The sequence below is a fragment of the Pyxicephalus adspersus genome, chromosome 5 (genome assembly GCF_032062135.1).
Source record: "Pyxicephalus adspersus chromosome 5, UCB_Pads_2.0, whole genome shotgun sequence".
NCBI lineage: Eukaryota > Metazoa > Chordata > Amphibia > Anura > Pyxicephalidae > Pyxicephalus > Pyxicephalus adspersus.
Window position 1 is genome coordinate 92,053,438 of NC_092862.1, and position 15,800 is coordinate 92,069,237.

Genomic DNA, 15,800 nt, shown 5'->3' on the forward strand with positions numbered 1-15,800 from the left:
GTGTGTCATCTGCATGTAACAGCTACAATTACAATGTAACATGTTTCTTTGAATAATTGATGTAGCAAGATTTTGTAATGATCACTGAAGAATGAGACAACTTTTCATTGCTCTTGTACATAAACCAAGATCACGGGGTTTTAAACTGATGAGGAGACACTTCTGGTCATAAAGTAAACCTGCTGTGCTTTGTATAGAGATGCCACGCAATAGGCTTATTTATAAAAGCTCTCCAAGGCTGGATAGGATACACTTTCATCAGTGAAGCGGGGTGATCAGGCAATCCTGAAATGGATTTCTTCAAAGAAATTTGCTAGCAAATGTTTTGAATCCTGTAATAGATCCATTACAGGTTTGCCGGATCACCCAGCTTCACTGATGAAAGTGTATCCTCTCCAATGGGTCTGATTTATTAAAGCTCTCCAAGGCTAAGCTGGATGGTACAGCAAACCTGGAATAGATTTCCTCAAAGTCATTGGCTATTTGTTAGCAAATGTTTTGAATCCTGGACCAGATCCATTCAAGGTTTGCTGGATCACCCAGCTTCACTGATGAAAGTGTATCCTCTCCAGCCTTAGAGAGCTTTAATAAATGAGGCCAAATGTATTTAAACTCACATAGAACAGGCAGATTTTTTTTTTTTACTTTTTTATTCAGTGGAAAAAACACATAATATATGCAAAATATTCAAATACTAAGTTTTTATAGGGTTTTTAACATCTTATCACCTTGCAAAAAAAAGAAAAAAATCATTTTTTTAGACTTTCTTTTATGTGATTTGGTATTCTTTGCACAAGTCACCACATTCACTGAGCTCAGTAAATTAATGTGAACAACCTTCACTGTCTAACTGCAGAATTAGATTTAAGCCTTTGGCATTTTCCTTACTGATTTATGTTAAAGTTGAACTCCATGTAAGATCCTGAATGACAGTAGTTTGGTGGTCTTTTAATTGCTGTTTCTTCTGCCACTCTAAGATTACACCACCTAAGTACCTCTGCAATGAGCTAATTGCCCCAACCCTTTTTTAACTCCATTTATAGAAGACCTATTGCAGCGGCTTCTGGGTGGTGCCTGGAAAATGACATTGTATCCAGCCATTCCTTAGATGTCTCAGCTCCAAGACATGCAATCAGCCCCCAGTGTACCACCAGCTGTATTTCCTAATATGTAGGGCATGTTCTACCCGGCTGGAAGAAGAAGAAGCAGTCCTTCGCTGCCTATCAGAAACAACAGGTGCCAAAGGTCATAATGTTAACCTTCTGGTGGTTAGATACAGTCATTTCAATTCTAATGTTTTGCATATTAGTGCACCATAAGGAAAAAAAAAACATCTGGTTCTTAGCAAGTTGTAAATTAAATCTAACTTCAAGTGTAAAACAACACACCAGATTTCACTGTATTATTATTTATTTACGACACCCATGATTTAATAGCTATGAGAACCACCTTTTAGCTATACATTATGTCCATATGTTTAACACATTAGAATTGAAAGTATACTTGAAGTTTACTTCTTTTTTTCGTGACTGTACACTATTTACAGAAAAGTTTTTTCTCAGTCTATCCAGTTTGTTCTGAGCTCTATTTTTTTTTTAATCTGCCAATTTTTTGGCAATTCCTTGGCCGAGAAAAAAAACTTTCTCTACCATGACAATTAAATTGGTATGTAAATTATTAGCATCACAATCAATTCTGTAGCATTGAAATTACATTTGCAACAGTCAAGCCCAGTCCGCTAGGGAAAATTGGACTATTTTATTTTCCTCTCTGGACTTTCTTTACCTAGATTGCGGTGACATTAGTATTACTCTGTCTAGTGCCCATTTGAGCGAATTCTCACAGTACTCATTTTGTATTATGTATTATATTTTCTCTTCAAAATAAGTAAAGAATACTTATGTTTGCCAAAAAGCCCCTCTTTCTCTTGCCTATCTTATCCTCATTTGTTCTCTAACAAACTTCGGGCTGGGAACAATTATTATGTCTGTATACATAGGACAGCGTTTTCATATGTAAATGTAATGATTTTCATTGATTTAAACTATTTTAAATGCCTTTCTTCTTTCAAGTGCACCAGTCCTCTAGGAAAACTGTGACTATTGCATTCCTCTCTCTGGACATTTTTCACCTAGATTGTATTGAAATTAGTATCACTCTGTCTAGTGCCCATTTGGATGATTTCTCACAGGACTTTTTTTGATTATGTATTATATTTTCCTTTCAAAATAAGTAAAAAGATTACATATATTTGCCAACTTCTTCACTCCTTTTTTGCTTTGTCATTTTCTCATTTGTTCTCTTGCTAATTGCAGGGGTGGTACTTAGGCGGTGTAATTTTAGAGTAGGAGGTGGCAAAAAAAACATCTGTGAAAAGACTACCAAACTACTTTTACTACTCAGAACTGACCCAAAACAATAAAATCACACTTACCTTCAATCCCGCAGCTCAGTCTGTCTGTCGGAAGGTTTCTTCCATCGGGTCCCAAATGTCCCGGTATCCATCTTCGGCCTGAGGCAGAGGGAGTGCCAAATGCTGCCATCTTCTCCTCTCTTCTTACGCTCTCTTCTTCCTACGTCACCCTATCTTGCACTGTGCAGGTGCGAGATCAGGTGACGTAGATTTGGAAAAAAACTGCCGATCTCACTGTGCATGCATGCATTTTTTTTCCTTATTGATAAAAGGGCTCCTTCTCCGGATGCTCAAAATGCTCAGCCATGTGCAAGCAAGAGCCTCCTGGAATGCGTGACGTAGGTATCCCGGGAGGCTCTGCACTCTGCACTCTGCACTCTGAGATACCCTTAACAACTTCTGCCCAAACCTGCTTGAGGAAACAGTTCATCAAATGACAAGGTTTTTCTGGCTAATTGCTTTTTCACTGCCAGGACACTAGGCACCCACTGAGCTTCCAATAACTCACCAAAGGTTTATTTGATGTGGCGTTATATGTTTGCATTATGACTGTACATACAAATGATTGTTAGGCAAAAGGATCGCTTAACTGCTGCCAAAACTCTATAAACACTTTTAAGCAGATCTATGTTTATCGTTAAAAAAATGCAAGCAGACAGGTATTTTGGTGGTAACCGGTGATGTCCCTTCTCCAATAAAATAAACTTACCTGTTTATTTGCAATCTTCTTTTCAATGTATGCTAGGCTGTGCATCGGGTTAACATGGCAGCCAGGAAATTAAGGTCAATAACCGGGCCAATCAAGATGGCTGAAGAATGGGAATCTAGAAGAAGACCAAGTGAAGGTTGTGGCACCTGCAGTGGAGCGTAGACAGGTGACTGTAATTTTAAAAAATGTGATCAGGAAAGTAATAATCTTATTACAGAAAGGACAATGTCTCTTTTTGCAGAAAGGAAAATCACGGGCATGCGCAGTAGGAGCAGCCAGAAGCCTCCCAGCATTCATGTTGTATGTATCCTCGGAGGCTCTTTGCTCCCATTCTGTGATCAAGAAATAAAGGGGGGGGGGGGCTTTACCCTTTTTTTTTTTTTTTAAAGGGTTTTAAATCCGCTCCCCTTAAAACAGATTTTACATCATTGTTTGGACCTAGGAGACAAGGTATCTATTTTTCATCCGTATAAGAAAATGCTAGAATTCTAGGCTTCACCTTCTATATGCTTTATCTTTTAGTATTATGGTCAACTTGCACTCCTTTCTCTCCTTTTTTATCTATTCTTTCCTTTCCCTCTTTGCCCCTTCTTACCTTGTTTACATCTATGTGTGTACTTTCCCCTAGTTATCTACTGTATCCTTACTTTTTAATAAACATTAAAAATGCTAAGGTTTCCAATGCAATTGGAACTTTAAAAATTATTCCTGTTTTCAAACTTTTGTTTTCTTTTTTTTTTTTTTTTGGTTATATCATTTGATTGCAAAGTCTATTTGTTTTATTGTACATGTTGATGTTCTTTATTTCATATTTGGTGTTCACTGGCACTTTTTCTGTGTAAACTGGCTGTATATGTATGTAGTTTCGTACAATGGTATACTTCTCAGTCTCATAGTTTTTTGTTTTTTTTTTATAAATTTTAATAAAAAGAAAATGCTACAATCTTAGTTTTGACAAGAATACTTAGACAGTCCAATGAACACGTGCACATGCCAGCAAATCTCTTTTGAACTGCAGAACCTTTTTGTTATAGTATCATAAATTGCAAACTGAATAATTTATTTTTTGACAGATGAGTTGCAACAGATAGGAAGCATTCCATGCCTTGGTAAAGAACACTCATTTTCAGTTTGTCTCTATACTTTATGGCTTTCACTGGGTTGTGATGAATTTTTAATAGCTTTCAAAGTGTAGCCAATGAAATAAAAGGTTTCATGCCATCTCCTATTCCATTCAGCAGCCTTTCCTTGTGTAGCTATGGATGACAGCAGCAGCACATGCCAATGCAAGCTATGCTAAAGTGTAGATTATAAAGCTGCTCCTCCCTCTCATGTGTAAGCAGTACAGGCTTTCTGCTTCAGCTCACTTCTCTCCTGATCACCAGCTCTGACAGCCACACTTCCATGTCCCATACCTCCAGGCTTTTTTACTATAAAGGGAGAACACAATTCACCCACACAGCTGCACAGCCCAGCAAAAACAATTCTAGTCACAACACTACTTGCCTGGAAAGAAGAGACAGCACAGATTGCATAGTCTACAAGAAAATGCTAAACTAGGCATTTAATGCAAACATGAGGACCTGTCTACACAAACTGGACAAGCAGACAGCAGCAGATGCCCAATAAGATGCCAGCATTTGCTATTTAACTGACCTACTGCCAAGCAGAGAGAATGATCCCTCCAAGCAGCACCATGGAAGACAGTATAGAGAAGGAGGAAGAACTTGGAAATACTGAACAGCCCCACTCTCCAGCTTCCACAAGTAGCCAGGAATCAAAGGTAATTTTGATTTTCCTATGCACCTGAAATGACTGATATTACAGGTCTTTGCATATATTAGGTGGAAGAACCCCAAAAGCAGTAGCCCATAGTTTATAACCTTCTGTCTGAGTGCTGTTTGACATCCAAGACTAAAGATATAGAAATATATATTAGCAATTCTTGTTTTTTTTAATGTTTTGTAAATAAAGCTTATAAGGTTTATTCATGCAATATGACAATCCTTGCCTTGGCAAATGTTAAACTGTAGTGTGAAATGATTTTGTTGCACATAAAGATAACAAAGACAGTTTGTGATAAATATAACATGAAGCTGCAATACAAATGGGATTACACGTGTGAGGTTAATGTTCCCAAAAAGCATACCTTACCTACTTTGGAGATATATTCCAGATCTTAAAAATGAATGCAGCTTTGAAATGTTAATATGTGCATATCTTGTACTTGTAAAATAAGGTAAAAGGGTTGGCATGGAATGTTCTGTATGCCACTAATGTCTGCAACTTAGGTCAGCTTCTGTGTACATTGATGTAGTAGTGTTATTATCACAGAGACCTAAACTGGCTATGAAGTCTCTCTGCTCTGTTGATCTTTACCAGTCAGGTGCACATAGCGAACATGATTTCTATGAATACAAATGTTTAGATTTTTGCAGCCTAAACTGGCAATTAGTATGGTTCACTTCACTGCACTAATGGGGCAATGGAAACATGCTGGAACACAATTCTGCAACAAATATGTAAGCATCCCCCACTGGATTAAATAGGGATGTTTGGTGAGAGTGTGCATTGAGCAGGAGTTGAATTAGGGTTTTTTTTTAATGCTAGTCAAACTTTAAAGAATTCATCATTTAGGTCACAGAGCAGTGTGAAAGGTTCATTGACCCACAGCAAATGGTAACAGGTTATTTTTGCTATGTAGTGAAAAAATTAAGGTAAGCAATCTTTTATAATCCAATCAAGTGAATTTATACGTGGCATTGTTGTTGGTTAAACTGAATGAGGTTATGCTGCCAGGTTGTAACGCTTACCCAGTTTAAACACCATTTATATGGCACACTATTAGTCAACTCTTTTTCTTAGATGTCAAAAGAAAATGTTCCATGACTAGAACAAATAGAATTCCTGATAATACATGGACCAAAAAATGATTCTGTTCCCCATTTATTATTCTTGAGGTTTATCTTTTTTTAAAAACTGATGAAAAATTAAATCCACTGATTTCCACTGAAATAAATATAAAAAAAACTAGTTAGACTACATATTTATCCTACCATAAGGAATAATTGTATAGGGGCTGTAGATCCACTGGAAGACACATATAGCCATAATTTCAGTAATTTCGGGTCACACAATAAAGTAAGTAAGCATGAGCTGTTTTTCATACGGGTCTTTAAAGAAGAAGGCAATATGCCTGTTCCCACACTTCTAGCTACCAAGCTTTGCTCTACAATTTTGCTTCTGGACTTGTACAGGCTATCTGGGTTTTTCCTAAAACTAAGGCAGGTTCTAGGGCAGCAGTCATTGGCTGGAAGTAGACCAGGAATGTAATTGTACATCTGATTATATATGTATTACATTACATTTGCCTTTCCAATCCACTGAGGCATTACTTGAATTCTGTTAGTTCATGTCGTTAAAGGGCCAGTCCTAGTAAATCTGACAAAATGCTGATTGGGGAATGCTGACTGCTTTCAAAGGTCTTTGAGCCAGGTATTATTCTGTTGACCTCATTTAAGATGGTTAGGAACAATATTTTTTTGATGCCTATTAATGTTGCAACTTGACACAATTTGACACAACTTGCTTAACACATAGGCTGGTGACAGTCATGAGTCCCCTATAACTTCAGTCCAGTTAACATATCTCCAGGTATCATGGCTGCTCCATTAACTTTACCCTCATAAGACTTTCCCTCTGCATTTATTCCTCCGTGACTCATATACCAACGCTATCCCCTAATCACATAAACATACACCTTGTAGTGATGTCCATATACTTTCATGTAGAGTAATTTATCCAAACATTTGCGTAAGTTGACAGTGATAAGAAAATTGCTTGTATATGCCTAGCTAGCTTTATGGAGAAGAAGGACCAGAAGTCATTCTTGTTCCTATGTTACGGTTTGATCACTAAAATCTTCTTGTGTTGGCAGACATTTGACACACATATATTTATACAAATTTTTTAAAGAAGTGGTAGAGTACAGGTAGTCCCTGAATTAAGGATATCCAACATACGGACGACTCCTAGATACGAACGGGCTTCTCTATGTGAACGGGCTTCCCTGTGTGCTTCCTGTGCAGGGCGGAGGTGGGAGGGGGGCATTTGCATGACTTGCAGAAGAAATCTTTTGCTAAACACAGCTGAGCTTGTGGGTGATCTTAGGGGGTGATATCTTTCTGTAGCCTCTTGTGACTCTTTAATGACCAAGACAAAGTATGCAGTTGTTTCTTTATGCATGTCAAAGCACAGCTTGCTCCAGACATTAATGAATGTCTAGGCTCCATAAGGTTTTTTTTTTTTTTTTTGCTTTGTTTGTGATTAACTCACAGTGAGGATTTTATACAATAACTGACACCACGCTGCCTAATAATATGTTGAGACAAACATCTCTATCCTAATTGCATTTATTAAAATAATGTACCCGTTCCAACTTACATACAAATTTAACTTAAGAACAAACCTATAATCCCTATCTCAAACGTAACCCCCTGGTTACAATTTGGTACTGATACTGTGCTTCTACAAAAAACATCAACAAAAATTTTACAAACCCCTATTTAAAACCATATGTGTATCCCTACTCAATACTCCTGTCATTCAGTTACTTCATCTGTGTCTAAGCTTACCTCTGCTCACACAGTTGCTTGAACTCTAGGACACAATGCAGCACACCTTTAGTGATGCAAAGATTTTTGTTATGGATTCATACACACCCCATAGTCTGGTCTGAGCAATCTATTAAAATGCATTTGGTTATTAAACTTACACGGTGGAATATGAAATAACCATAAGACTTGGTAGCTGTCCAAGTAGATGATTAGCAGTAGGTATAGGGGCATGCAGGTAGGGTTTTCCACTTTTTCCATATGAATAAATGAATAAATAAAATACTATTCAAAAACTTTAATAGAATTTCTTGTTTTTACTGATACGATAGGCTCTTTTTTTAGGTGCGTTTTAGGTACATATAAATATAGCAATGCTATTTTGGTCATCAAGGGAGAACTTGATAACAAAATGTTGAATCTGACAGCAATCCGCCTTTATAATAGGTCACCTGTCTAGGTATTACTATTACTGTACTGTTACACAATTACAGGTTGAGGGTTAGAGGTAGAAGAGTTTGATTTAGATTAGTTGTGATTACCTGATGACTGTAAAGGCTTTTCAAAGCGCTATAAATAGAACAGGGATTTTTCTTCATGCCTTGTGTTTATAGGCTAATAGATTTACAAAAGCAATGGTGGGTAGCTTAATTTATCTGCTTGCCATTTTCAATATAATTTTCTATATGCAATCTTGCCTCTGGCAGTTTAAACTCAAGAGTGTGGTAGTGTAAAACTATTTAGTGACTCACACCCCAAATTAGAAAGTATATTAAAATGCATAAGATTTAATTTTGTGTACATTTTACAAATATATTATCTTCAAATTAAGTGTCATGCCTGTGTTCAATTTATAGGCTGGCTTTGCCTCCAAAATCCCACTTCTGAAAATGACATTTTAAATTAGTATTAGGACGGCAGTGATTTTGTTATTTGTGACTCATGGCTAGGATTCATCGAATACAGATGCCCTTCTGCTAATTCTGGTAATTAAATTGTTCCACTCATCAGATCAATGCTGAATGTTTTTTTTCCATTGTATTTGTCATGTTAATGTTATGTTTTATATTGAGAAAAAATACATTGTAAACTTCTACTCTGCCATATTGTGGTCTGTTAAGCCTACTTAATTCTCCAAAGTTTATTAAAAAATATTAACAGTTGTTTAGACAGGGAGGCTCTGATTTTTTATTACATATTGGAAGAAATTTAGAAAATGTATATTTATCAAGTGGTAAATGATCAAGCAGTGCACTGGGGCAGTTTATAGGAATATTAAATCTTTTGTACCATGCTGTGGTAAGTGTCATTTGTAAGTGTAAGTTTCAAATCACATCTCTTCTAATGGGGGAATATGTGTTCCAGAGTCCCTACTGGGTCTATAGATGTGATCCATGAATATGCTTACATTATGTTGTCAATAATACATTTTCAAAACCAAATATAGATTCAGGCCTTGGGTACATTAGCTGTGTCCCTTGGAGAATGCAATTAACATGCAAATAAGGTGTAACCCTTTAACCTTTATTTTAATTATTTGAGAGGCAGTGAGATGATAAGTATTTTTAAAAATATAAAAAGATCAGTGAGGTGTGATATAAGGTCACACAAATAGTATTTATTATCAGTATACAAGCCATACACATTTACACAAACTGTCACACACACACACACACACACACACACACACACACACACTCTCTGTACTTCTAACATTACAAGATATACAGTGTTTTTTTTTTATTTTTATTTTCTGCTGCAGGAGACTTTACATTGTTTTACTGTAGATTTGAATCAACCATATGTACTTTTATTTTGCGTAATCATGCATATAGTGCTGACATTTTTTGTAGCCCTGTACAGAAAACAGACTCAGTTAGGACCCTACCACCAAATAATGTAGGAATACAGCAATAATATGCAAAGTTACATTTTTTGCAGCTGTCATCAAAAATAACTATTTTATAATAATTTATATGTCAATAATCCCAACCCCAATAAATATGAGAAAAAGGAAGCCTTAACATATAACATTTAGTAAAAAGACAGAGAAATCACCAGGAGGATACATCTTTGAAAAGGGTTTAGCCCTTTTGCCACCTGATTAGACCTGCTTAGAAAGTCAGTTTAGTGCTGAAGTGGTAAAATATTTAGGTCACTTAACATTTTGTATGGTGGTAAAACAGAAGCAGTCTTTTTTGTTACTCAGTCTGTGACCAAGAAAAGGTTCTGTCATCCCGTGCAATATATTGATTAGCCCCCAATTAAACAATGTTAAGTCTCATTTCTTTGTCATCTCTGTTTTGTGGTGGTTGTCTTGACTCAAATTGTCAATTAGAAAAAAAGTTGAATTGATCAAAATGGGCCAACCCCAGGTAACTATGGTAACCCCAGGTAATCTTTAGGTAACAGTCCGTGTGGGACTCCTACTTACTCTTCTCTTATTGATCAAAAAGTGATCCAATCAATATTTAAGCATAATGTCCATATAAAATTATTCAGACAAGGTGTGTTGTGTTTGATCAATAGTTTTATTAGCTATGATGGTATTGTAATATAGACCAGTTATTGGACATTGAATATTTGTAGTTGATCACAATGGTCAATTTAAATATTAGTATTTATGATTTCAATATCAATGAAAAAATACCATTGAGAGAAAATAACTTATGCCTAGCATCACTAACTTGTCATGTACAGCAGAGTCCAGTGTATGCCTTCTTTGACCTCTGCTGAATAAATGATTTTACACATATAATGGAAGGTGAGTGTGTACTCCTTTTATATTTTATTGTTATGTTAGTGTTAAGCATATTTTCCTACTCAGGGATCAGAATATGTAACATGGAATTCAGCTACCTAGGCAATAGCTTTGTTGATTTTTTTTAAAGCTATTTATAGATTTCACTTCCTTTTGCATCATAAATGTGTTTTTATTCTCTCTGATGCACATCAAGGGTGTTTGTCATGTAATAAGTGGATGACACTGTTCTTGATGTGTATCACAGAATAATGATTTGCTATTACTTTTTATCAAGGCTGGTATCTTCTCATGATTTCATTGAACTGACAGGCTCCACACCTGAAAGTTGAGAAATCCTCTTGCTTTGATGTTGTCTGTGATTGCTATGGTAACCCTGATGATGTCACGAGAAGAGGATCTACGTTGCAAATGAATAAGCAGCAAAACAGATGGATTCCAAGGGATACCGCCTATTCAGTGATACAATCCATAAGTAATCAAAAGCAACAGTTGCAGGCTGCCATCTGTATGCCTGGGATGATTATATTGAGCGATATCTCTCTTCTTTTCTACTCAAGAAAATACAGTTACATGCACAATGTATTTTATCTTGTGTTTAAAAATGTTTTAAATTAGGTTGAATATACTGTACACAACAATGTATTGAATACTACATTGAATTGAATGCTACTGAAGTATTGTTTACTGTAAAAATGCTAGTGCATAACTAAAATAGCAACAGTGACAATGACATGATCCTTCCTTTGCTCTGAGCTGCATGAATAATCCCAGCACACCCTCTCCATATATATATAAGTGTGCTTCAGAAGTACATCATTTATTTATACACTGTGCAAGGGTTATTGTTGGAAATTCTTCTGCAAAACAGTAAAATGGTTTTAACTGGTTCTCACAATTGATATATTACAGTATATTTAATATCAGGGAGAAAGTGGTGCTTAAAAGTTTTTGTTTTAGCCACCTCACCAGGTATAGGTTCATATTATTGAAGCTGGAAGGCAATATTTTATCGTAGTCACATGACTGCATAGCCTTTTATTTGAGAATGTTAGTAATTTAGAATCTGGAGAGATAGAAAATGACTAATCTAGACACTACATTATACATCTCTATTAAGTCCTGTACAGACGCCTGATTTCTCCCACTGGAAAAGATCTTTTGTGATTGTGATTGTGAGGGTTGGGAGTACAATGGCCCCCCGTAAGTAGCACCCTTTTGTGCGTCACTCCAAAGGAAAGACAGCAGTCATTCCAGCTTGGTTGTTTACTGATCATCCACGGCACCGAAAAAAGTTTATTGCATATAAGTAATATGAAATTAGGTTTTAGCAGTTTACCTAATATTTGGAAATGTGGGTATAGCTTCACAGATGACATGCAGAAAAGAAAAATACTAATGATTTATCTATATGGCATTGTCGAAATGTAAATCTATTGGAAATAAAGAAAAAATGCACTTTGGTTATCAGGCATCAGTCAATGTCTGTGAAAGACAAAGAATTATACCACAATGAAGCATATAAATTCTAAAACGTCAATATGCAGGCATCCTATGAATTTCAATGTCGCTTTTCATTTTGTAATCAGCCGGTGTTTAAATTTTCTACTGCACGGTGGTATTTGCAGCTCAAGTCAGATTTTTTTTTTTACCATTCTTTATTTAGAACAAAGGAAAGGGAAATAACATTGAACTATAGCTATGTATCCAGTTAAAAAATGTACATCCAGTTGAGAATAATAGTGTGTTTAACTCCAATATCCACTTATACCTATCAGTTTAATACGGGTCATACAAGAAGGATGGACACTCAAAATGCACATAAACATAACTAGTATTGACAGTAATCTTTTACTCCTAGACCTGAGCAAACATTTGAAATGTTTCTTTTGTTCCAAGATGAGTTCAAAACACAATTTAGGTAAAGAAAGTGCACGTTGCTAACAACTTACACGATATATGCAAAACAGAGAAATAAAAGTCAGGGGAGCCAGACAGTATGCCAAGCCCCAATATCCACTTATAGCCATTAATTATCTGCACATATTTTTGCCATAGTACACTAAATGTAAATGTTCACTCATTCATTTTAAATAATAAAATTATTTAAAGAAGAGGAAACAACATTGATGATTAGATGAAAAGCATGTAGCAAAAGAAGGAAAATATACCATGTTCAGGTCCTACAATAACAGGCACACAGAAGGGTCATAGCTTGAAATAGACTACAGTCTTCTTACCTAATTGATGCTTTTGGAGTGTTTTTATTTTCTTTTGAATACCAATTTAATTTTTTTTATTATAAGAGGAGGGTATTCCAATAGGGAATTCCTAACCCAAATGCAGCTGCTCGAAACAGGAGCCTGTAACAAGTTCATACTAATCCAAATAATATATTAGTGAATACCCATTCAATGGCATGGACACCGTCTGCGAGAAAGTATAGGCTTGTGAAAGACCTAAGGCTGTAGTGAGCAAAAATATCCTAATGAACCAATTACAAACAAAACACATTCCTTACATGATCATGATTTGCTAGAAACCATTTTGGAATCTCATTGTTTCATCACCAGTATCTTTCTCATAACTTCAGCTACTGAGGACAAAGAGAAGAATTCTGTGGAAATTACCAGTTTTTCCACTTGTAGTTAGGATGAGTATTGCCATACAAATATCTAGTACTGAGAGAAGCCTTAAGGGTTTACAATTGCATTAGCATTTTTTGACAGGGTCAAAATATAAACTGGAGAGTTCATGGTATGTCAAATGGAGTATCCTGCATGTGAGCTTTTGGGGAAAACACTGGAGCTTTCAACCTTTGTTGTGCATATTTTTCCTATCACCCTGACTGGAAGCCGGCAACTGGGAAAAATTAAAAAGTCTCCCTGGTGCAGAATGCTGCAAGTGGTGATCTGTAGTTTGTAACAGAGCCTAAAATTCAGACTCCCTCAAGACAATAGCAAAAAACAAAATGGACACGCTGGATTTTATATAGGCAATAGTGCCAATTGTATTAAGTGATAACACTCATAGAATACATAATCAAAGTGGTACAAAATCAAATGTACATAATAACAATGAATGCATCATTGACCTCATATACTTGTACACCATTATATCCCACCATTGCTTTATTTTATTTATATGTATTTATATTTTCCATATTTAGACTTGTCATATTTACAACTGCTATATCAGATGCATAGCTACCCCTAACAAACCCTTGTTCGGGCAAAACGCGTCGGGTTCGGCTTTCTCCGGCTACGTGTCACCTCGCTACTGTTCATGTGTTTACAGTTGATATACTGAACTTCCTACATTCATGCCGTAAGTTACCTTTGTCTAGTACAAATAGGATGACAAGTTTCCCTACTCTGCGCCATCTAAATTCATGTTATTATGTACATTTGATTTTACATTTGATGCACCACTATGATTATGTATTCTATGAGTGTTATCACTGAATACAATTAGCACTATTGCCTATAAAAAAACCCACGTATCCATTTTGTTTTTTGCTTCTGTATAATAGGGTTGGCACAATCCCCGGTAAGAGATATTGTATGAACCTCAGTTCATCCCCTTTACTAAGAAGCTCTCCACTGCTACACTAATTTTTTTCTTTGGTCCCTCAAGACAATCATTTATTAAAACCTGTCCAATTCAGTTTGATAGGCCATAGTTCCACACAACCGCTTGTTAGTAGAGAATACTACCAAGTGACTTGAGTCTGCACCAATGTCCCTATACCACATAGATGGGATACAATTTTCTTTGCAACCTGTTCCCCAACATCAAAAATTTTTCTGGATATGTTCGATGCCTGATTCCCTCTTGTGTGCTATTTTTTTTATTTTATTTTGCTGGCCCCTATGTCATTTTTTGGTCCTCTAGTCCTGATCTTTGGTCCTGATCTTGAGGATGAAGAAATAAACACAGAGCAATAGGGATCTTACCCCATACCTCCTAATAGTCCTGATTTGAAGTGACTATCTAACTAAGTCCCTCTTGTTCCTCTTTTCTCTCTCATTTGCCCCTTGCTTAGGGTGGGTGTGTACATCTTAATCAAAAAATGTACTATTTAAAAAATATTTGAATCTATACAATATTTGAATCTACAATAAAGTGTCAGTGTGCATTTTGCATTTGTATCATGGGTGTTGGTGTTTACACCTGTTGTTTCAGCTCTCTACAGCACTAAGGTGCTGCTACAAATGAAGATGTTCTGAATAGGCCATGACTTTTAGCCACGGCATTAAGGATATTCAGTTCTTTGCATAAGATTTTAGGTAAATGTGAGGACTAATTGAAAAAAAAATTAAATAAGGACAAACGGCTGTATCATTGCAACATAAAACATGATTTTTTTTGTTTTAAAGATTAAAAAATTATAAACGAAAATATTTTTTAGAACAAAGAGAGTTCCAAGAAATCGGGACTTTAAAGGGCTTACTCAAGTATAAAATCACATTCAACAAATCAAATCATTACATAGCAATAAAACCAAGTATAGATTAGTGTTGATTAAACCATGTAATGATTTGATTTGTTGAAATCTAAAAACTGTTCTAGAAACTTTTTTCATTTATGACTTTTTTGTTATGTGGCCTAAATCTTTTACAATGATTTACATAATGATTACAAGTGTTATTTGGCACTAAATCTTTCATCCAGCCTATAAATTATTCCATTTGTCACTTAGAAAAGGTAATATTAAGCAAATGTAATTGTAAAAAAGGGCTTGTTGGCTTTCCCACTTGTTTCATGTGTATCCATTTTTAATTTGTGCACAAAATAGGGGCATTAAATGGGTGAGTGATTTGCCTAAATGATTTGATCTTAAAGTGTCCTTTTCCCTTACCTTTACAAAATATTATATCTATATAGGGTCCACATTTTAGGATTATAGCAGTAAGACAGGTAAATATTAAAACTTTTTCTTTGCAAGGAGGACTTTTTAAATAGTGACAAAGTACATTCCCTGTGTGAAAACAGTTATTTGAGCAGAAAAAAAAATAGTTCAGCAGTATTCAATGCATGAGCATATATTGAAGCATTTGTCAAAGTCTACAATAGACAGAACTGTTTTTTGTAAGCTTTTAGTTTAGAGACACTTGTAAGATCAGGATACAGTATACATGATACAACAATTCTTCCAGCTATTTAGACATTACCGTATTTTTCGGACTATAAGACGCACTTTTTCTTCCCCAAAACTGGGGGGGAAAAGTGGGTGCGTCTTATACACCGAATACATGTTAAATATAACGGTAATTAAAAAAAATCATACTCACCCGATCCCGC

At 35.7% G+C, this 15,800-nt stretch overlaps 1 protein-coding gene across 2 annotated transcripts in view; it reads left to right on the forward strand.

The window, feature by feature from the left end:
• The first annotated feature begins 4,494 nt into the window (after window positions 1-4,494).
• The window catches only part of STAC (SH3 and cysteine rich domain), a 144,543-nt gene continuing 133,237 nt past the window's right edge, over window positions 4,495-15,800 (forward strand). For both annotated transcript variants that reach the window (XM_072412126.1, XM_072412127.1), the window contains exon 1: window positions 4,495-4,905. In XM_072412126.1, coding sequence (XP_072268227.1) covers window positions 4,798-4,905 — 108 coding nt within the window. In that variant the 5' untranslated portion in view covers window positions 4,495-4,797. The remainder of the gene's footprint in view (window positions 4,906-15,800) is intronic.